Source organism: Nyctibius grandis, chromosome 1 (genome assembly GCF_013368605.1).
Source record: "Nyctibius grandis isolate bNycGra1 chromosome 1, bNycGra1.pri, whole genome shotgun sequence".
In the NCBI taxonomy this organism is placed as follows: domain Eukaryota; kingdom Metazoa; phylum Chordata; class Aves; order Nyctibiiformes; family Nyctibiidae; genus Nyctibius; species Nyctibius grandis.
The window spans coordinates 94,563,241-94,585,452 of NC_090658.1; the positions used below are offsets into that span (position 1 = coordinate 94,563,241).

A 22,212-nucleotide genomic window follows, 5' to 3' on the forward strand; every position below is an offset into this window, starting at 1 on the left:
ATTGCCTAAACCATATCACACAGGAACGCGTCCAGGCGGGTTTTGAATGTCTCCAGAGAAGGAGACTCCACAACCTCTCTGGGCAGCCTGTTCCAGTGTTCGGTCACCCTCACCGTAAAGAAGTTTTTCCTCATATTTATGTGGAACCTCCTGTGTTCCAGCTTGCACCCATTGCCCCTTGTCCTGTCAAGGGATGTCACTGGGAAGAGCCTGGCTCCATCCTCATGACACTTGCCCTTTACATATTTATAAACATTAATGAGGTCACCCCTCAGTCTCCTCTTCTCTAAGCCAAAGAGACCCAGCTCCCTCAGCCTCTCCTCATAAGGGAGATGTTCCACCCCACTTATAAGTAACCATAAATAATTCTTAATTCTTTTAAGTTGTAAATGTGTTTATTTCAACTTTTCATTTCAGTTCAACCCTTCTTTTAATGGGTACCTCATCGTCATAAGTAAAATACAGAAGTTAGAGTGATAACATGACTAAAATAATTAAATAGGCAGATAACCAAATCTGAACCTTTTTTTTATTTTTGCTGTATCCACAAATACTGACTTTTGTTACATCTTCCTTTTAATAAAAAAAAATATTAAAGAGGAGCACTTTGCATCATACTCTGAAAATCTGCTGTTACATTATGAATCGTCAAAGTTGGAAGGTCCTCAAGAATGCTAGGATGGTGGCACTTTTAACTTGCATGGTCGGGAGCTCCGGTTTTAGCATTTGACCTCACAAAACTGTGACAAGGTGCACCATCTGCCTGGAGGATGTTTTAGTGTTAACATCAAAGTCATTATCTTAAACTCCATCTGAAAATAATCAACCGTTCATTACCAGCATCATCTATTACCAAGAATTTGGGGTTTTTTTAAAAAAAAAACCACAAACTTAGCCGTGATAAAGCAGTGTCTTAGTTGGTTCTAAAATAAATTCTACAATTAGCTATTTGGAAGGGGGTAAATCTTGTTTCATGGAGGACTTGTGCACTGAACTGCATTGTAAGGATTTAAATTTAACATACAACAATATACAGAAAAGGTACTGGATGCATCCAAAATGTCTTTGAACAAATCAAGAACTATGCATTTGTTTTGATTAGGAAAATGACATTCTATGTCTGAATTATAGGTATGTGTATTACACAAGATACAAAGGTTATGTTTTATTTAATTTTCATGTTATATTCTAGCTGTATTTCCAGAAGAACTGGGAACTAGTGTTCCTTTAACAGATGATGAACGTAGAACACTGCTCTACAAACCTCTGGATGGAGAGTGGGGTTCCAGGACCCGAGATGAGGAGTGCGACAGAATTATTGCAGGGATAAACCAACTCATGACTCTAGGTAAATCCTGAGTAACATGGGAAACGTTTTTGTGTTACATTTTTCAGACTAAGTTCCTGTGTACTTCTGGAATTACCAAAATGAATACACCATAAAATACCCCATTTTACCTCCTGATTAACTGGAACAAAACTTTCTCATTACACATTCTAAATTTTTTCATATAGTGAGTACATATAAAACCTAAATTTTCTTATGTTTTCAAAGGGTAACTATCACTTTTTGGTAGATAATTTGACATATGGTAGAGATTTGGGTTTTACATGCTGAAAACAAGTACTTGTTTTTTTACTTCAGGTATCAGAATCTCTTGCTGGGGTTAGAATTGCAAACTTTATGATGAACTATCTTACAGGCAGATAGGGAAAAAAATAATCTTGTATACTTACTTAGAGAATGGATACCTATGTGTAGATTTCCCCTGTATTAGCCTTTTCTAATTCCCATTTTCTCCCCCACATTGCCTTAGTTGTGCAAAATGTTGAGGATAAAGTAACTGATTAACTTAATGAAAAGCCACTTGCTATTTGCTTGTAGAGCAATTACTCTTTACAGGCAGCTTCTGAAAAGGTAATTGTTAAAATTTAACACATCAGTGCAATATTTACATAATCAAAGATGGGTGTCAGTGAAATGCAGGCTGAATCATAAGTCTTTTTGTATGTTTTGTGATGAGCAAACTGTGTTGTCAGCAGTCCTAGGTTTTTGGGTAACAGTGGCCGTAAATCAAATATATAAGCTGTCACAGATAATTTTTTTTAACTGATTTTTGAAGTACTTGGAGCAAGGTACGACACTTAACATTTTGAAAAAAGGCAGAACTCTTAACTCTTGAAATACTTCTGATACCTAAATGCTTGAATTTTGAGAGAGACTTCAAAGGTTTTTTATATTTCTGTATTATTGTACCTTCCCTTGAGGTATAAAATGTTAGCATGATACATCTAAGCACTCATGAGGCTTCTAAGCACAGGAGGAAAGAAGAAGTCTGTGTAGGTGCACAGACTTAAATTGCTCATCAGACTTCTGGCGTTACAGTGGATTGGTTTTAGAAGGCTTCTTTGCTCTTAGGTAGGGACAGGAGATTGTGTTTCTATTTTATTTTGAGTGTGGATTTTCCCCATATCTTAATGAGATTGAAATAGTACTGTAACTTTTATGGTAAGAATTTAATGAATTGCTTAGTTTGAATGTGGGATAGTGGCAATATAAAACCACATGAAATGAGCCTGTGTTGTAAATAACAATACTGAATTGCATGTCTTCATATAACTATAATTTATACATTTAAATCTACTTTTTGAATGTGTATATTTTGCATGCACGTCTCTGAGGAGTGTGCTGCTTCATGTACAACAGAATGTGTAGTCACTGCAGTGATTGTACTTACAGCATACGCTTCAGAAAGCACTTTTATATGTAAAATATCACAAATTGTTTGGAATATCTACGGTAGTTACTGTTACTTTTGGGAAAGTGCTATGTGTTTCAAACATGAAAAAACAGCATATGTTGCGGGGGGTGATGTAAATCTTGAAACTGCTAAAGGACTTTTGTGGTGTATAACTGTTTTTATTTTATTTTATTTTTTTTTTTTTAATTCTGTCTAGATATTGCTTCTGCATTTGTGGCACCTGTGGATCTTCAAGCTTACCCAATGTATTGCACTGTTGTGGCATATCCCACAGACCTCAGTACCATTAAACAAAGACTGGAAAGCAGATTTTACAGGTTAGATCCAAGTCTCAGTTCCTGCTGTGAAATACTACCAACCATATTTTTGGTAGCTCTTTGTCTTGTAATACCCAACTAGGAGATGGGTACAGGTGTGTGCTTTCTGTTTCTCCCATCTTCTATCCTTGATCTAGGTTTCCATTTTATAAAACTTCAAAAAGGACTGAACATCTCCAAAATGTATTTTAGAATTATGTGGCATTCAGATTCCTGCTTATGCAAATAACTTGCTCCATGTGAGGTTCAAATTGCAGGAGCAGAGACTAGGTCAGTAAAATGACTTTTAGTCAAAAGGATTAAGTTTCCACTTTATCATTGTTTAAAAAAAAAAAAGCTGTTTTTTAATAAGAGAAACCTTAGCACTTTAAAAAAAATAATAATCTTGTGTTATCACTTAAGAAGCTAGACAGAAAATACCTTCTTAAATTTTTGTCCTTGAAATTCTAAACTGTTGGACAGCAACAAAAATAAGTTCTAACTTGTTGACACCATTTTGACATTTTCCTAAACTATGATTGCAATTGCTGTATTTTTTTGCAGTAAATATTATTTATGTAGGAGTACGTTCCTTTGAATTACGTCTGTTTCCATTGGTTCTTGGGATATTTCTGGTTTGAAAATCAGTGTCCCTCTAACACTTGTTTTGAATTATCATGGACAGCATTTTGGTTTGGGCCAAATTTCAAAGTTAATTTGTAGTACTTTGTGCGTACTAAATGAAGATTGAATTGTAAATTAAAATCAGTTTTTCATTTTAAAAAATCCTGTTTTTTATACTTTATAGTGCAATATGCACATTTATTGTTCCATGTTTATTGTATGCTATAAGATAAACCAGCTTTGACTTCTGTAATGTACTGCTTTGCAATCAGAGGTGCCAAGGACTTTTTACTGGATTTTGTTTCTCTTGTCAAAACAGTAAGCACTTATTTTTGATAATCATCATATCTTCTTCAGTAAATCTGTTTTTATTAGCTTGTAGTATTGCCAAGGCCTGGTTAGGTAATAAGCAACTGCCTCCTGTTGTGCTTTCCAGTGAAAATTTTTTCTTTACCTTCTGCAAGAGGGACTGTTCAGATTGCTTGTGATTGTGGTAGCTTTTCATGAGGCTTACCTTACAACATATTTTTTCACTTCTGAACCAGGAGTCTTAGCATGCCTGTATGTTTTTAAAAAATACAAAACAGAAGAAACATGATCTTTCCCAGTCGCTGCTGGCATTGTATAGAACTAAATGCTGGACCCATAAGCATGATTAAATTGCATCTAAACGCTTATGCTACACTGAACATGTTAAATGATCCCCTGCTTCACTCTACAAAGCACTCATGCAGCATTTCTTTTCATTATGTTCCACTAGTATGAAAATAGAAGATTGTATATATTTGTAACTTCTATGCTGTCAGAGTTTTTATTTGAAATAGTACGTATTTTCTTTTTTTATTGTGTCTGTCTTCAAGTTGGATCTAATTTTTTCATGTTTTTTTGCTTTTGTGCATCATTTTTCATAATGTGGCTATTCTATAGTTAGGTCATTAAATCAGAGCTATGTGAGGAAATCTGATCTTTGTCCCTCTGTCAGAAAAATGTATACTTTTAATAATTTTTTTATTACTATTTTGTTAATCCTAAACTGTGATTTAAAAGGCGAGATAGGGTGGGTTATGTATATCATAAAGGAATAATAAAAGCTGAAGCATCACAGCTGAATTTTCCCGAGGAGCATCAGCTGTATGTTCTTAAAGCCATTTGTATAAATTACTGCAGGACATGACATGAGAGCAGGAAGCCCTAGGAAGCTGCCTTCTGCTGGTCACGTAGGGCAATGTATCGAAGTGTGCATGCTTTCTGATTTAATGTAAAAAAAATATAAATGGGATAATACATTGGAAGAATGATGTAAGGCTTTTGCTCCTGTTTCATTGCTAGAAATGAAGTCCATCTTTTTTTTTTCCTTCCTTCCCCTCCTCCCTCCTTTTACATCCAGGCGCCTTTCTTCGTTAATGTGGGAAGTCCGGTACATAGAACATAATACTCGCACATTTAATGAACCCGGAAGTCCTATTGTCAAATCTGCCAAATTTGTCACAGATTTGCTGCTGCACTTCATAAAGTGAGTTGCTTAGTAGGTCTGTTGTTATTCCTGACTCTTACCAAGGTATTGAGCCTTTTCAGAACTGAATTTTGAAGTGAGATGGTTCTGCAGCTTGAATAAGCCTGTTGTCTGCTCTTGGGGCAGAAAAGAATAAAGCTTATCTTGACAAAGAATACGTAAGTTTGCAAAACAAGGTGAAGTTTTATAATACGTTGATTGGCATAGATTGGCATGGCATTTTATTTCAAGAGACTTTCTACTAAAAGACAAAAATGAGTCTTGAGTATCTTCATAGAGTGATAGATATATTTATAGGTAAGTTAGGAGTTCTTATTTCGAGTTTGAATACTGCCTATGTTAGCATAATTGTGGGCATTTAATTCTAAAGTCTTTACAATATATGTGATTGAAAATGGTGTTTGATGTGTAAAGTAAAAATTGGAGACTTTGTAGTCGACCGAAATAGTAGTTGTCTTTCAAATGTTCTTTTTTATTATTGTCTATAGAAAAACTCAATGAGAAATGTTTCAGATTTCTCACAGTCGGTTGACATGTCTGCAGACCTAAAGTTTGTAAGAAGAGCTTACTGAGTGTGTCTGCTGCCTTGATTTGCTTGTACACAGTGAACGCTGATGTTCCTACTTTGTAGAAACGGCAAGATACTTCATAGTTCAACAAAAATCATGACATTTTTAGCGATTTAGTTTCTCAGTGTTGAATTGAATATTTTTATTTTTTGTTTTGTGTGTTCTTAAAAACATTAGAATTGCACTATATATTTGAAAATCTAGGACTTCGACTCGGTACATAAATCTTTGATATCGTCAGTGCCTGTGATTTCTGATTTGGCTGGAGAGTGAAAAATACCTAACTGCTTTAGATGTTAAAAGTTATAGTGAAATACACCTTTAGGAACAGATATATATCTAAAGGGCTTCTCTATTACTAATTTTGTTCTGTAACATCTTTGGCCGACGAGGGTTTTTTTCTGTTTAAGCAGCGCAGGGTTTTTCAAAGGGTGTGTTTTTAATTGGCTTAGCTAAATTAGTGCAACACATGGATATTCTTATTTAATAATGGCCTATAGCTTGTGTCTATTAATGTACTCATTTAAGTGAACTAGCAATGCATACAAAGCCCAGACTCGTGGGTTTTTTGGTGTTTTTTTTTTTTTTTTTAGGGTTCGAACTGTAGGGTAGAAAGCCTAGATCATGGAAGGCAAATCCTGTGGTTCTAACAAGAGTGAAATATCTAGATGCCTCTGAGAATCTAAGGCTTTGTCTCTAGGTTACCCAAGTGTTTTAAAAAGCAGGAAGGAGCAGGGGGGCAGTGTTGCTTGATTTTTTTTTTTTTTTTTTTTTTTGCCTTCTCCCCCAGCTGTTCTAGTGATAATTGCAGTAGTCTGTAATATGGATTACAATTCCAATGTAGAGTTGCTGAGTGTTTACTCCTTTTTTCTAGTGGTTTGTGTTACTACGTAGTAGAACACCTTTGGTCTTTCTTTTGTGTAGGAGTTAGCTGTGTTATACAAGAACTGAAAATCAGTATTTGTTTTGCTGAGTTAATTATGCAGGTTTATACAATAACAGTGTCAGTTCTTAGACAAATAAAACATTACATTTCAAATATCTTACGTTGTGGATGCTAATGTATTAAATTGCACTTCTGTTCACTAAATCCACTGTAGTGTTTCTTATAAAGCTAGATGGGTTCCAAAGCCTTTTATGTGGTATAGTATTAGATTTTTCTAATGCTAATGAATCCATGGTAAAGGATTATGATTTTTAATTTTAAAACATTGACACTGTTAAATGGCCTATATTTTTCAGAGTGCAGATAATATGTTACAGCTTTTTGAGCAGAAGATTAGCTTTTCTTATTACTGCAGTCCTCTTAGTACTCATATAGCACTAAACATTTTACTGTTTTATTTGGGAATGGCTTCATAAACATTTTCCTTATCCTAGGCGAAATATAGTTGATTCCATAGGTGAAGATGGAAAATAAATATTAGTGTGTATTTCTTTTTACACAGAGACCAGAGTTGCTATGACATAATTCCATTATACAATGCAATGAAGAAGAAAGTGTTGTCTGATTCTGATGAGGTAAGTGGTTGTGTCATAGACATTGGCATTGACAGACCGGAGAAAAAGGACCACTGTCTCTGTCCTACTGGATACAAAAATACTGTTTTCAGTCACTGTAAGGGAGTGAGGTGTACTTTTCTGGTCACTAAATGTTTCTTTTTGTCAGCTGGGAAACTGGGTAAAAATCCAGCCTCCTCTCCTCCTTTAGTGCAGAGAGCGTTAACAGTTTATGGGAGAATTTAGATACTTTTTAGACTTATGAGAGGTTCTCAAAACTGACAGTCACATGAAATGCTTCCCAGAGGGACAGGGATAGAACTGTAAAGACTCAAATTAGAAGTGAAGTATAAAAGAACTTACCAACTCATATATGCTTATATTTTTTTAACCTTTTTATGCGACTCATTATCTTGCTCAAAGGAAGAAGAGAAAGATACAAATGTGCCGGGAACTTCCACTAGAAAAAGAAAGGTAATTTTTTCTTTTTAATGATTTATAGTGCTATAGATAATTAGGAATGCATTTGTAAACAAAGGAATGTAAAACTGAAAGTTTTTATTATTGTGTAATGTCAGCTTTTGGAAAGTTTTTAACTTAGTGATGTGTTGTTCTACTGAGCTGTTCAATGTAAAAGCATTTCTGTTTGTGCTGCTGCATGTTACGAATTCATTAATTAGAATTCATATCCTGCAGGGTACCTTTTCCATTAGATTTTGTAAAAACAGCTGGTTTATTTTATATATATCAGACAATATTGTCATTTCAGGATCATCAGCCAAAGCGGCGGCTACGTAATAGAGCTCAGTCGTACGACATTCAGTCATGGAAGAAGCAATGCCAGGAGCTGCTGAATCTCATTTTTCAGTGCGAAGACTCTGAACCGTTTCGACAACCAGTGGATCTCCTTGAATATCCAGTGAGTACTTTAGAACAAGAAGGCTGGTTTTAATTCACTTGTTAGGTAGTTGGTTTTTTTTTTTTCTACTGTGACCATTTTTCCAACTCTTTTAATTGAAACTTCAGGCAGCACTATTGATAGAAACTTTTCAGTGCTTGGTTGTCACCTGATAATAATGTTTATTGTCTTTGTAAAGTAACTTCAAAAGAAATTGTACTTCTCTGCTCTCTTAAGTATTTTAGTTGCAAAATGTTTTATATTCAGGGATGCCTGTGTTGTTAAGTAAATTACACCTTTTGCAATTAAGATGAGTCTTTCCTTTTCTGGGTAAAAAATGGTCATATATGAGGTGCGTATGTTTGGTTGTTGCACGTGACAAATGATGTTATGGATCATTTTTTATTTTCAGAAGTATAAAAACTAAAAGTAATTTTCATATCACAGTCAGCTGGGCTTGATGCAGAAAAAGTACCCACTGAAGAACTGTCGTGAACCATTAACTGTAGTAACAATGACTTTCCCAAATTTTGCTTTCTGCCTGGGTGATAACACTGGAGTTCAGATAGCCATGAGCAGCCATTTGTAACTACAGAATATTTTAACACAAAAGTCTTGTTGCCTTGGATCTCTTTTAGCCTTTTAGGCTAGTTTTACTTCAAGTAACAAAGCAAAGGTTTTGCATGCTTTCCTTCTAGCATATCTGAAGTTTTTATTTAAAATATCACTCTAAGGTGATTAACTTGGGGGAAATTAATCATCCCAATTAGAGAAAAGAAATGCTTCTCTTTTGGAAGTCACTAGTAGGTCTGTCTTGACACTTCTGCAGCCATTGGGCACCATAATTTTTGAAGTAAGCTAAACTTTATGCTGTGGCTTGACTACAAGTGGGCCTTTGTGTTTGAGATCCTCAAGTGAGCTGATGGTGAGCACCTTACTAGGCTTGAGCATGAAACGCTCTGCTCCCTGGTGTCACAAATCTGTTTAATGTTCAGAGGTGCTTACACAGGTTCTGATTGTTCTGGTGGATTAAGTTAACTTTTTGGTTAATTTTAGTATTTAAGCTTTTTGTTGTATGGATGTTCTTCTGTTTTTCCATAGCCTAGAAAAAAAAGTTCTGTCATTGGCTTGAACAGGGTCCTATTTAAGCCTGTGGAGTTTTCATTATTTTAATGTTACTTTCCTAAATTGTCATGTCTCCATTTGGGAAACTGCTCAGGTTTCAGCAGGGATGTGCTAAGCCTCTGATCTGGTTCATATATTCAAACTTCATATTTTAAAGTTAATACGTATAAACAGTATTAGGGTTAGTACCGAGTGTGAGCTGTTAAGCCACCCAGGGAGCTTGTAGTCACACTTTAGTATCACAGTTATCTTCATGACTGTGTCAGTAATATGACACTTAGGACACAAAATTTTGAGCTCTGTATTTCAGTAAATCTGTTTACAGAATTAATTAAATCTTGTATCAGTTAACTTCTAACCTCGATCCTGTCGAGTATGTCTGTAAGAAGTTACATTGTGTGTGAGTAGAAAGGAGCACAATGTCTTTAGGAGTCATCCGTGCCTATTTAAAAGAGGACATTCGTTTCACAGGTTTATCAAATGCATCCTAATGAAAATGATACACTTAAGACTTGGATAAAAAAATGTAATACATTGCTATTTTTTTACAGGATTATAGAGATATTATTGACACTCCTATGGATTTTGCTACTGTTAGAGAAACGCTGGAAGCTGGAAACTATGAGTCACCAATGGAGTTATGTAAAGATGTGAGACTTATTTTCAGCAATTCCAAGGCCTATACACCAAGTAAAAGATCAAGGGTAAGACTTTGTTTTCTTTCTTGTTTGTTTGTTTGAAAGAATACTTATATCTGAAAAATACAGGACAGAAAACCAGAGAGACAGTGTAACTGATTACTTTAAAAACAAGCTTAATTATTTCTGATCTTCAAACATTAATATTTCTGAGCAAGTAGTATAGCTTTGTATTTTAAAGGAAAGGAACGTATGCTGTTTAAATGCTTAAAGTTCTGATGTTCTACAAGTGTGTTTCAAAAGTAAATACTTGAAAGTGGATCTAAAGGGAGAGCCACATGGAAGGAAAGATCTGCAGAAACGTGATTGTGGCCGTAGAGTAGTGGAATTTAACTGATGTTTTGAGGAAGAAACTAGATTTTCAAAATAGACACACACAGCCCCAAAATCCTCCACTTTGGAGGTTGCCCCAAACTGAAATACCCAGGTACAGAGAGTAGAGGATAATGACATTATATGCTGTTCACCGGTATGCAGTGAGATTGTAACGAAGCACTTAGGATTTCTGGGCAACAGAACTGTTTACAGAAAGCATGAGCCTACAGAGCCATTCTTACTGAGCTGATACTGAAATGCTCTGCCAGTGGTAGAGTTAATAATATTTTCTCTCAGATAGACTTGTAGGTGCAGTATCTGCTAGCAGTGAAAGTTATAAATGTATACGTACGCACGCTCGAGGCTTCGGTGTAGCTTTTCTTATACTAACATGCTTTAGGTGTTAGACTAGAATTAATAGCTTTTATGTTTGGCTGTTCTAAATAGCAAATTAATCATCAGGACTTTATTGTCTTAAAACGTAGGGGCAAATTCCATAGGAGGTGACTAGCAAGAAGGACTGATCAGTGATTGGTGTCTCTTCAAGAGTCAGTAATAGATCATCCCACTCACTGTTTGGGCTGCCTAAGAATCAGTCTCTTGTCTTTTGGTTGCACCAAAGGGCAGGGCTTTTTGGGCAGATCTGGATTCTTTTGTGGTTTTTCTTTCTTTTCTTGCTTTCTTCAAACCAAGATAGGAGAATGCTTGACATTATCTTAGCTCCAGTGTGGTTTCACAGATTGTTCTGACATTTTTGTATTTTTTCATGTTTCTTCTAAACAGATTGTTATAGTAGTAAACTTGTAGCTCTTTTTTATTTTACTTAGAAGTGGAAGGTTCTGATGTTAAGAATTTTAATATTCCAGAACCTATGTACTTTCAGTGCATGCAACATGTAGTTGTTGAATGGTGATGTTTTTACTCTGACTTGTCATTCAGTGATATTTTTAGCATCTTACTTTACATCACTGATGCTTACTTGAAGAGTAAACCTAAACCTGTTAGCTTTTTTTTTTCCCCCATGGCACATTAGACATACATTTTTATATAGTTTTTTATATATTTTCTTATGAAATTTCTTTGTGTGTCCTCTCCAGTAATGCATTCAGAATCTGTCACACTTCCTGTTTTGTCTGTGTCACGGTTTAAAGCTGGGCCGGCTATTAAACCTGTGGCAGACGCTCTCTGTTAACCCTCCCCCCCACCTGAAGGGAAAGGGAAAGGGAAAAGGGAGAGAGACTTCTGGGTTGGAAAGTTAAAACAGTTTTAATAAACTATAATAATGAAAAAGAGTATAATAGTAATAATAGAAATAATCAAATATATACAAATATATACAAAACCAAGATCGAGCTCCCCCGATGTTGGCCACGTCAGCACCGGCACTGCAGGGCAGGCTCCGGGAAGGCCCAGGCTGGGCCCAGCGACGGTCGAGAGCTGGATTCAGGGATGCACGGATCGGGATCGGGGGCAGCAGGAAAACGGACAGAGTCCTCTTCAGACACTGGCCAAAGGCTCAAGCCGCAGAAGCAGCCCGAAGCAGCAGAAACACCCAAACACAGCGGAAGAAGCAAGGGAAGGGCGCAGCAGGAAGAAGGCAAGGGGCGAAGAGGCGAGACCCTCGTGATCCCCCCGCTTTATACTGAGAATGACGTGTATGGGATGGAATACCTTCGTTGGTCAATTTTGGGTCACCTGCCCTGTCCCCTCCTCCCTGCAGGTGCGACCCCCCTTCGGCTTTTCACTCGTAAGCAGTGAGGAATTTAGCAGTGACCTTGGTTTCTCTAAGACTAAGTACAGCAAGAGCCTTTCTGCACAACATCCCTACCGGTGCCTCAGCGATAACTACAAACTTCGAGCGTTATCAGTCCTGGAAGCAGACACTGTCTGCAAAACATGCAGTTACTTTCAGAAAGTGCAGTTACTTAGAAGAGACTTAGCTGAAAGTAAAAATCACTGAAAGGAAAATTGGCCTGGTTTAGGCCAAACCAGGACAGTCTGGCACTTAGATAGTTTGTCTGGTGTGTCATTAGGTAGGCAACTGTTATAATATTGTCTTTGTGTTTCATATTCTAAGAAGGTGCTGTGTCCCCTCTTAAAGTATCTAGACAGTTCAATTCTGGTTTTGTTTCTACAATTAATAGCAACTGTGCTCAAATAATTAGTTGTGATCTAAACTGAGTTTGATTGTGTCTCTTCTATAAATCATCCAAGGCTAGAGGGAAAAAAAAAAAAGAAAAATGTGCACCTACATAATTCTAATACATTTATTGTACCTCTTGCAACCAACTCACTGGTAGTATCAATTCATCCATAAGAGGAACAGACTGATGTTCAAATACAGGATGTAAGGATGCAACTTAGTACAGAAGAAAATTAGATTTCTTGACCCTAGGTATGATACAGTAAAATTCTGTTAAGGATCTCTCTGGTTTCTGCTGAAGCTGAAAAGGGATTCTGGAAAGGCAGTTGAAAAGGGACAATTGGAAAGGTGGCTTTTCTAATTTTTCCTTTTGTGTGTGATCTTCAGTTGTAATACACTTTTTCAAAACCATGAAAATATTTAAAGCAAACCTACACATGGATTAGTGTAAATTTGTTGAGACAGAGTGTTAATTTCCTTAAAACATTTCCATATTATTCAGTTTACTTTTCTAGCCATTGCTCAATGATAAATAAGTAAAACGCTTTGGAAAAGTATAAAATGTGCTTGTTTACTGGCTTTTCTTTTTTAGATCTACAGCATGAGTTTGCGCCTTTCTGCTTTCTTTGAAGAACACATAAGTTCCATTTTATCGGATTATAAATCTGCCCTACGCTTTCATAAAAGAAATACAATAAAGAAGCGAAGGAAAAAAAGAAGTAGAAGCAGCTCAGTTTCCAGTAGTGTTGCATCCAGGTACATTAATTCCTTTAGAGTATTCATTAAACGCTGTGCAAGTTTGACATGCCTAAATAGTAGAACTTAGAGTGGATTTTTTCTTAATACTTCCTTTACTATTCTGTATATTGCAGAATGATAGCTTTGACATGCAAGTCCCTATGATGTGGAAGAGTTTTAAACTTTTCTTAGAACTATCGTAGTGTAAGTGCTTAAAATTCAAATAACTGCTAAACTTGTACAGTAAAATAGCGTCGTTAGGATAGTGATGGCATCATGGTTTATCATATAACTATAGCATTTATTATAAAGATTCACCTTTCAGAGGCTCACAGCTACATGAATTTCCACAGTAAATGTCATATTTTTAACATACTTCATACAGAGATTATTGTTTTACTCCCACAATCTCAGACACTAGCATTTAATTTTGTTTGTTCCTGTAAAATAAAAAAGTGGTCATCCAGGATACAAATTGTTACTTGTTTTTCAGCCCTGAAAGGAAGAGGAGGTTAATAAAACCTCAGCTGAAGGCAGAAACTTCTGCCACCTCATCTTCTGCACCTGCACGATCAACAGCACTGAGACATCTTCCCCCTCAGATGAATGGAAAAGCGGCTGAAACCTCTTCCCTTGTGCGGACTAGAAGCAATAGGGCAGTAACAGATGTGGCTGTTACAGAGCAACCATCTACTTCTTCAGGAGCAAAGCCTTTAACAATAAAGCCTTTAATTACAAAGCCTAATACTACTGCAGGGTCAGGAAAGTCAGGCAAGTTGTTTTCTTGTGGTTTGTTTTTGGGTTTTTTTTAGCTGTGAATGTTTTCAAACATAAAACTTGCTTTTTGGAAATCTGATGTATTTCTCTCAGTTAAGCCTGGTTCTCTTTTCAAGCTGCTGGATCATTGAGGTTCATTGGAGGAAAACTGAGCAAGTTAGGCTATATTACTTTATCCAGGAGGCTTTCTCACTTCTAGATCACTGATTTAAATTGTTTGTTTGTAGTAGAACATGACTTCCTTTTTAGCTGGATAAGATAGAATGTGGTATAAATTACTTAACTTGAATAATTTCTTTTTCTTTTTGTCCTACTAGTACTGGAGAATTCAACCAAACATTCCAAGAACCAGAATACTGTATCAATCCCTAGTCAATCTGATTACAGTCATAACACTAGGACTAACTCCACAAGAGAAAACCCTGAGAAAGAGAAGCAAATCAAGCGCAAAGTAAAATCTTCCACTGTTAATCAACAAGGTACGTACTTTCTTAGGAACTGCCCCCCTCCCTAGCTGTTGATGTAGTGGCTGTAATGTTGTACTTTAGTTATGATAATTTGGGGGTGGGGAAATTAGTATGCATTATGATTTAGCAGAATAAGGAAGTCTAATGGAACAACTCAGTCACAGTTAGTTTCCTTCTTGATGAATTAGTATGGCTTTGACTACTCTTAACACCATTTCCGTGGTGTGATAACTGTGTTGTCTAGCCAGTTCTCATATGGTAACGTATCTGTACCTTCATTTAAATTATTATAAGGGTAATGTTATGAGTTCTCAGATTCCAAAGCAGACTTCTGCAGGGTCACACTTTAAACCCTGTGGGTTTTTACCTAATAAAACTTATATGGGTTATATTTGGGTCAGCAACACTGACTGTGATGACAGTCTCCACAACCATGAGCACAAAGATCAGAGCATCCCAGCTGGAACTTCGTTCTTTCAGTTTTTGCCACAGCAAAATAGAACTATGCAGTGTTTACTGCCTCTGTTTAGTATATTTGCATGGATTGATCGGACCTAGTTTCTTGTAATCTTCTAACTGAACTTGCTTGGTTTTTTGATGTCTGAATACCTTAAAACTGAAAGCTTCTATGGAGATTGAAATAAGATCTCCTAGTCATAAAAGCTTTCCTGTTTATGAAGGAGCTTTGAACTGTTACGAAGCTGCTATGAAGCAGCTAAATCCACTGAGCATCTTTTCTCTGAAGATGGAGAGACAGTAGCCTGGAAATTGGGCCCTACCTAATTAATCTGTTTACTCCTTGTAGTCCTCCTCTCCCTGAGGATTATCTGAGGATTATCCTAGACAAACTGGCTGCCCGGGGCTTGGATGGGTGGACTCTTCAATGGGTTAAAAACTGGCTGGATGGCCGAGCCCAGAGAGTGGTGGTGAATGGGGCAAAGTCCAACTGGCGGCCAGTCACTAGCGGTGTCCCGCAGCGCTCAGTTCTGGGGCCGGTGCTGTTCAATATCTTTATAGATGATCTAGACGTAGGGATTGAGTGCACCCTCAGTAAATTTGCAGATGACACCAAGCTGGGTGGCAGTGTTGATCTGCTGGAGGGTAAGAAGGCCCTACGGAGGGATCTGGACAGGTTAGATAGATGGGCCGAGACCAACGGCATGGGGTTCAACAAGAACAAGTGCCGGGTCTTACACTTTGGCCACAACAACCCCATGCAGCTCTACAGGCTGGGGGAAGAGTGGTTAGAAAGCGGCCCGGCGGAAAGAGACCTGGGGGTGCTGATCGACAGCCGGCTAAACATGAGCCAGCAGTGTGCCCAGGTGGCCAAGAAGGCCAATGGCATCCTGGCCTCTATTAGGAATAGTGTAGCCAGCCGGTCTAGGGAAGTGATCGTCCCTCTGTACTCGGCACTGGTGAGGCCGCACCTTGAATACTGTGTCCAGTTCTGGGCCCTGCACTTCAAGAAAGATGTTGAGGTGTTGGAGCGAGTCCAGAGGAGGGTGACCAAGCTGGTGAAGGGTCTGGAGGGTCTGACCTACGAGGAACGGCTGAGGGAGCTGGGGTTGTTTAGCCTGGAGAAGAGGAGGCTGAGAGGTGACCTTATTGCAGTCTACAACTACCTGAAGGGAGGTTGTAGCGGAGTGAGAGCCGGCCTCTTCTCCCGGGCAACTAGCGATAGGACAAGAGGGCATAGCCTCAAGCTTCGCCAGGGGAGGTTCAGGTTGGACATTGGGAAGCATTTCTTCTCAGAAAGGGTCATTAGTCATTGGAACGGGCTGCCCAGGGAGGTGGTGGAGTCACCATCTCTGGATGTGTTTAAGAAAAGACTGGACATGGCACTTAGTTCTATGGTCTAGTTGACATGGTGGTGTCAGGGCAATGGTTGGACTCGAGGATCCCTGAGGTCTCTTCCAACCTGATTTATTCTGTGATTCTGTTCTTTCTTACTCTTCCATGCTTCTGAAAAAGCAGCTTGTGGTCTGATATGCTAAATCTTCTGTCCATTCCTTGCTAGCTTTCTTACAAAGGCCTCAGCTGTTCCCACACTGCATGGCTAAATATGCACCCATTATGTGACTGGATGTTTGGTCATGTCAGAGGTCAACAATCTGCATGTTGTTAACATGATCCTTTCTCTCCTGCACATCCACTCATATGGCAGTGGAAGCCCGTGCTTTTAGTGGACGATGGGACACATTTGAACACAGCAGGAACTGTGCCTGGATGTTTCATCAAAGGACTGGATGCGTTATAACACTGGCTATGAGTCTGTTCCTGGTCATGTTTTAGGCAAAGACTGTGGTATCAGAACATCTCCATAAGGGGTCCTGTGATCTGCCCCACTGAGGAAGCTGAGTACCGCTCACCTAAGAAAAACTCATAGCCCGTAAAATTCTCCAAGCAAATACCTTCTGCCTTGTGTCTGTTAATGTGAGAAATCTGTGCAAATTGCATACTTTTTTTTTCAAGTCTCCCACATTTCTACCTTTTTCGTTGCTTGTTGTTAAAATAACCCTGGTCTAATGACTGGCTATAAAGGATGCCACCTCAGGCTGAAAGAAACTTTTTCATTTCTCCAGATACACCCTGCTGTGAAGCATTCCCGATCCTTGCAGCAGTGCTTCCTGAGCAACTTTTTGCTGTTGCAGATACCAAATAGGAGTTTTTGTCCACTGGAGTTTTATCAGCCAAGCTGATAAACTTGAGCTGTTCCCTGCCCCCCTGCCCCTGCCTTTCTTTCTTCAAGCTACCTTCAGCTAAACCCAACTAGAAGTTAGTCCTCATTGCATACTGGCATGAAGCTCTTGAGCTCTGCTTTGGGTTTCTTAGATTTTGATAGATTGGCAATCACTGTGAATCCATTCAGATATTTTAGTAAGAGTTTTATTAAGGCAGTGTGAAAATGAATGTAAATGGAAATCTGTTATGTGATAAGTATTCTCATTTCTTTACAGCAGATTGCAAGAATAATGCTTTGGCATCAGGAAGCATTCAGGTAAATGGACACGGAGGGCAGCCTTTGAAACCTCCAGTTAAAAGAGGTCCCGGACGGAAACCGAAGGTGGAGACTAATAGCAGTAGCTGTGAAGTGGTGCACAAGAAAAGAGGCAGAAAACCAAAAAAGCTACTAATTGTTGAACAGCAAAAGGCTGCAGAGCAGAATACAATCCAGACTGCAAGGGATATGCCAGAAGAAGCCTCTGCTTCTACTGCATGCAATTCTCTTTCTGAAAATAATATGAAGGAAGACTTCTTACAAAAAAAAGGCCGTGGGGGTAGGAAGCCAAAAAGGAAGATAAAGACCCGTCGGCCAGGCTCGGACCTCTTAGTTCCTGCGAATGTTAAAATGCAAACAAGAAGCAGGAGGAAAAAGATACATGAGCCTATGGAGGAGGGGTCTGAAGAGCTTAAAGATTCTGAACCTCACATGAGAACTAGAAACCAGGGGAGGAGGACAGCCTTTTACAATGAAGATGACTCTGAGGAAGAGCAAAGGCAGCTATTGTTTGAAGACACCTCCTTAACTTTTGGGACATCTAGCAGAGGCAGAGTCCGAAAGTTGACTGAAAAAGCAAAAGCTAATTTAATTGGTTGGTAATTTTTACCAAGGGTTTTACTTCAGAATGCTATGAAGCAGGTACAGTTAAGGAACAGCAGAACAGACTTCTGCTTCCCTGCTGCTATTATGGGTTAGAAGAATATGTTCTGATTTGGGGAGAAAAATTTAGCAAAAAATAAACTGAAAGAACATTCTTTGAAAGAAGTATATATTTTAAACTTTTGCTATTTATTGCCCTCTAAATAGGTTATGCATTTCAACAGTCATTTTGTTCACAGTTGAGAATAATTGAAGCAATTTCTGACTGACCTATGGAGCTGAGAACTACTCTGCTCGAGTAGTGCATAGTATCTCTACACAACTAAAAAAAGGTGATAGAGCTTTGAATGCCACAAACTGAAAACAGAAGTCTATTTTTGACCAAGCAAAGTACACTTTGATTGTAAAGTCAAGTTGCCTAGGAAGGCAGATTTTGGCAAAAAGTGGCAGTAAATTCACTTACGTTTCTATTAAATACAAAAATACCAAACTTTGCTAATCTGAAAATGCTTAATTTCAGTAGTGATGGAACATTCAACTGCAAAAGAAGCCTAGCACAGGCTGTTGGTTTATCCAAGTTCTGCCAAACATAGCAAAAATGTAATCACAAATATATATATATCCACATTGGAAAAAGTTTGACTAATGTCTAATTTTTCAGACCTTGATTCTTGTATCAATCACTAAATCTCTGTTTATTGTGCCAAAGACTGAGAATCAGTGCAGTGGAAAGCCTTTTTTTCTTTTTGAGTGTCAGTACAGCATACCATTTGCAGTGATAAAAGCTGTGTATTGTTTTAAGTAGTAAGTTGTTAACATTGTTCTGAAATGTATCCTTTTTGGTACTTTTGGTAGAAAATAATGCACTGGTGGGGTCCTTTGACAGAGATGTTTTAGAAAAAGTGTATAATTGGTTAAAGGATTCAAGGAAATTACAGGACAGGTATGGAATGATGATGTTTACTTTCTGATCCAGATTGAGTGTGGTTTCTACAACTTTAGACATGCTTAAGAGGCTAAAATGACCTACAAAGAAGAGTGTATGTATATATATTAATATATACATAAACACATATAAAATATTACCCAGGTATAAATTTTTTCAGGATTTTTTAGATAGCACTAGGATCGAAAATGAATTTTAAAATGTCATACTTTATAGTTTAATTTTAAGGGGAAGATTGGTTATTTTCAATTATTAAGGTTAAAAGGCCAAATCACTTTTTATGCAATCATGTTTTATACAGTGGTCTCATTGCACATTGTGTTTTTCTGCACTTTTTATGGTATATCACGCTGACATAAGTCAATATACACCCTAAAGAAAAATTCCATTTAATGATTGTGCCTTGTATTCTATTATTTCTTGCATCCTTAGTAAAATTAAGTTGTCTATTGTAAATGATAACTATATGACTTAGGGAATGTATTGTTATATGTACTGCTCTGGAAAAGAAAAGCAGTTATTTATTTGTTTATGGTACATTTAGTTATTTTATACCTTTACAAACAAACTTTAATACCATTTTCTATCACTTAGAAAAGTATTGTCCAGTTTTAAGGAAAAAAATACAGAAGTAGTCATATTTTCTGAGATCTGGTATGGTACAAAAATGTAACCAAAATTTTCTGATTATACATTATTTTGGAAGTTTGGGTAGTGTGCAAGATTTATTTTGTGTGTGACCCTAACTTAATTGAAAAAAAATAAACCTGAAATGAAACCTCAATTCTGTACACCCTTACTTAATAATAATTCTTTTTTTTACAAACATCTTCTGCAATATGTGGAAGGGAGGGCATACAGAATTAAGACCTTAAATTTGCACAGATTCTGCATACTTATTTGAGGCCTAATTCTTCACTCTTTATTTTCTGTTACAAAAAAAGCTTAAATGGTTGAACACAGAACATTGGTATCTGGCACCAAGAGAAACAGAAATACGCTACTGCGGATAGCAAATTGATACCCGCCATACCTAGTTTTCTGTAGTTCATTATGCATTTTGCCACAAAAAATAAATAAAATATTTTCCAGATCCTCTTTGAATTGTTACGGATGTGAATTTGGGGAGCAGGGATTAGTTTGCATTTCATTTGTTGGTATGTTTACTTTTTCTAACAAGTATTTGTCATTGAATTAAAATGGAGTCACTAAACACGTGGTAAGAGAACAAGCTGTGGTCGTACAGTTGCAATACAGCTTCGCAATTCAAAGCTTATTGATTCTACTTGTTAATTTTGTCAAATCTCACTGATGAAGGCAATCATTTGAAAATGTGTGATTTCCTGATGTTATCTGCATTGTAATATATGAAATAGAGTATATCTAAAATTCAACTTCTGTATTTACTCCATTTGTAATAATGTTTTATATGGCATGTTTATGTATATATTTATATATGGAAAATACCTTGTATGTAAGTTTTGGAGACTGAAATAATGCGCATTCCCTTAAGAGTAGGTAGGAAATGTACATCTTAATTTTACGAGAATAGAAGGCCTTACCTGCAGAACATGGGTACTGCTTCCCACCCAGTAATATCGGTGACTTTAGACAGTAATTTTTCAATTCATATTAGACACATTAATGTTTTTCCTTTTAAAATAAATTGTGGATAATTTGGGTCAATTTTTAAATAGAAGCAACACTAAAAAAATCTATGATTTAATTTCACTAGGTTGCAAACTTTATGAGACTTTAGTCACCATCAGACAGTGCATTTTGGTTGGGGAAAAATGTATTACTTGAGGTTGTTGTGACAAACTGTATCAATACAGAAAAAGAGCTTTTGATTACAAAGTCTTCAAGTTTTTAAATGTGAGCAATAAACTATTGGTCAATGTTCTGAAATAATTTAAGAACTATAGTTATATGCATGTTTTATAATGCCATCTCAAGTACCTAACAACTGGTTCAGAAAATGGAGTAGCAAAATCTCGTGTGCTCGTTTCACATATGCATTGTAAATATTACATAGGTTCGTAGTCATATACACGCAAATGATCTTACAGACCTGGCAGCAATTAACGCAGTTTTATTCATTAAGTTCTTTTGTATTTGACGTGGATATGAGGATACTGTTCTGATATTTCTGCTCTATACTGGGAAACGTTAAAATTGGTATTTACCACTGAGTGGTATCTTAATAACAGTGTGTGCTCTAACTACCGATGGGGAGATAACTAATGTTTCTGTGATACCAGTGTGCTCTAAATGTTTAACAGAAATCGTTGTACCTGTGCCTACATACTTCACAACTCTTTAGCCATTTTGTTTCTGTTGTTAGTGTGTTCTCTGGGAACGGAACTTAAACTTCACCACTGTAGTGTTCCTAATTGTCAATATTGAACTAGAGCTCTTTGTCACTCGGCAATGACCAGTGATAAAACTTTACAGAAAAATGTCTTCCTCCAGTGATTAGACTGCTGTGATATATATTTGCATATGTTGATTTGTACAGTGTCTGGTTTGTACTTGTGATCAGTTTGTTGATAGACTTGTAAGATTGAGTTGGTTGAGTTAAATATTACTATGGCTTAATATATGTAAATTATTAATTGATAAAGGACCCTGATACAGCACGTAGGATATATTAATATCTATAAAAAAATAAATTGTAGTGTAGAGACAACTCACTGTATTAGTGTACAAATATTTTTCAAGTACCAATTCTGATTCTGTGCCAGAGGCTTTTCTCACCAAAAAAAGACTACATACACCACAAAAAATAGTCTGTCCTTTCAGTAACTTCAAGCTTGTTCCAATTTTTATACCACATTGTTAAATCAAATCTTTTGCTCACATTTGTTGGATCAAGGACTAGAAGTAAATGCTTTAGTGTGTAATTTGAATTTAGGCACATGTTAAATGGTTGACTGGTTCTATAAAAGCAATAGGCTTAACTGGATGGGACCCTTTCACCCCATACTTACATAGTAGATTGGAGGTTAGAGGGTTTTAAGCTCACTTTCATCAACACATTTAATTTGAAGCATGCGAATCCTGATGAGGTAATTTTAACATATGGCTGGTCAAATAAGATACAGCCATACCACAATAATTGCATTGTGTCCTGAGTCCTTACCTTACTCTAAAGCAGTGTGTTTTGTCTGCGGTAGTTTTTAGAAGGTTTTTTCTTTTTTGCCTTTTTTAACACAGTTGAGTGTTTAACAAGAATTTAAA

General features: G+C 37.0%; 1 protein-coding gene across 2 annotated transcripts in view; it reads left to right on the top strand.

Annotated features, from left to right (window-relative positions):
• The window catches only part of PHIP (pleckstrin homology domain interacting protein), a 120,740-nt gene extending 99,079 nt beyond the window's left edge, over positions 1 to 21,661 (top strand). Inside the window, exons 30-40 of one of the 2 annotated variants that reach the window (XM_068424791.1) lie at positions 1,193 to 1,348; positions 2,959 to 3,079; positions 5,070 to 5,195; positions 7,213 to 7,285; positions 7,688 to 7,738; positions 8,034 to 8,183; positions 9,839 to 9,991; positions 13,036 to 13,199; positions 13,675 to 13,952; positions 14,276 to 14,437; positions 17,383 to 21,661. In XM_068424791.1, the coding sequence (XP_068280892.1) occupies positions 1,193 to 1,348; positions 2,959 to 3,079; positions 5,070 to 5,195; positions 7,213 to 7,285; positions 7,688 to 7,738; positions 8,034 to 8,183; positions 9,839 to 9,991; positions 13,036 to 13,199; positions 13,675 to 13,952; positions 14,276 to 14,437; positions 17,383 to 18,026 (2,078 nt within the window). In that variant the 3' untranslated portion in view covers positions 18,027 to 21,661. The remainder of the gene's footprint in view (positions 1 to 1,192; positions 1,349 to 2,958; positions 3,080 to 5,069; positions 5,196 to 7,212; positions 7,286 to 7,687; positions 7,739 to 8,033; positions 8,184 to 9,838; positions 9,992 to 13,035; positions 13,200 to 13,674; positions 13,953 to 14,275; positions 14,438 to 17,382) is intronic. The other variant, XM_068424864.1, reaches the window with a different exon arrangement.
• Positions 21,662 to 22,212: the final 551 nt, after the last annotated feature.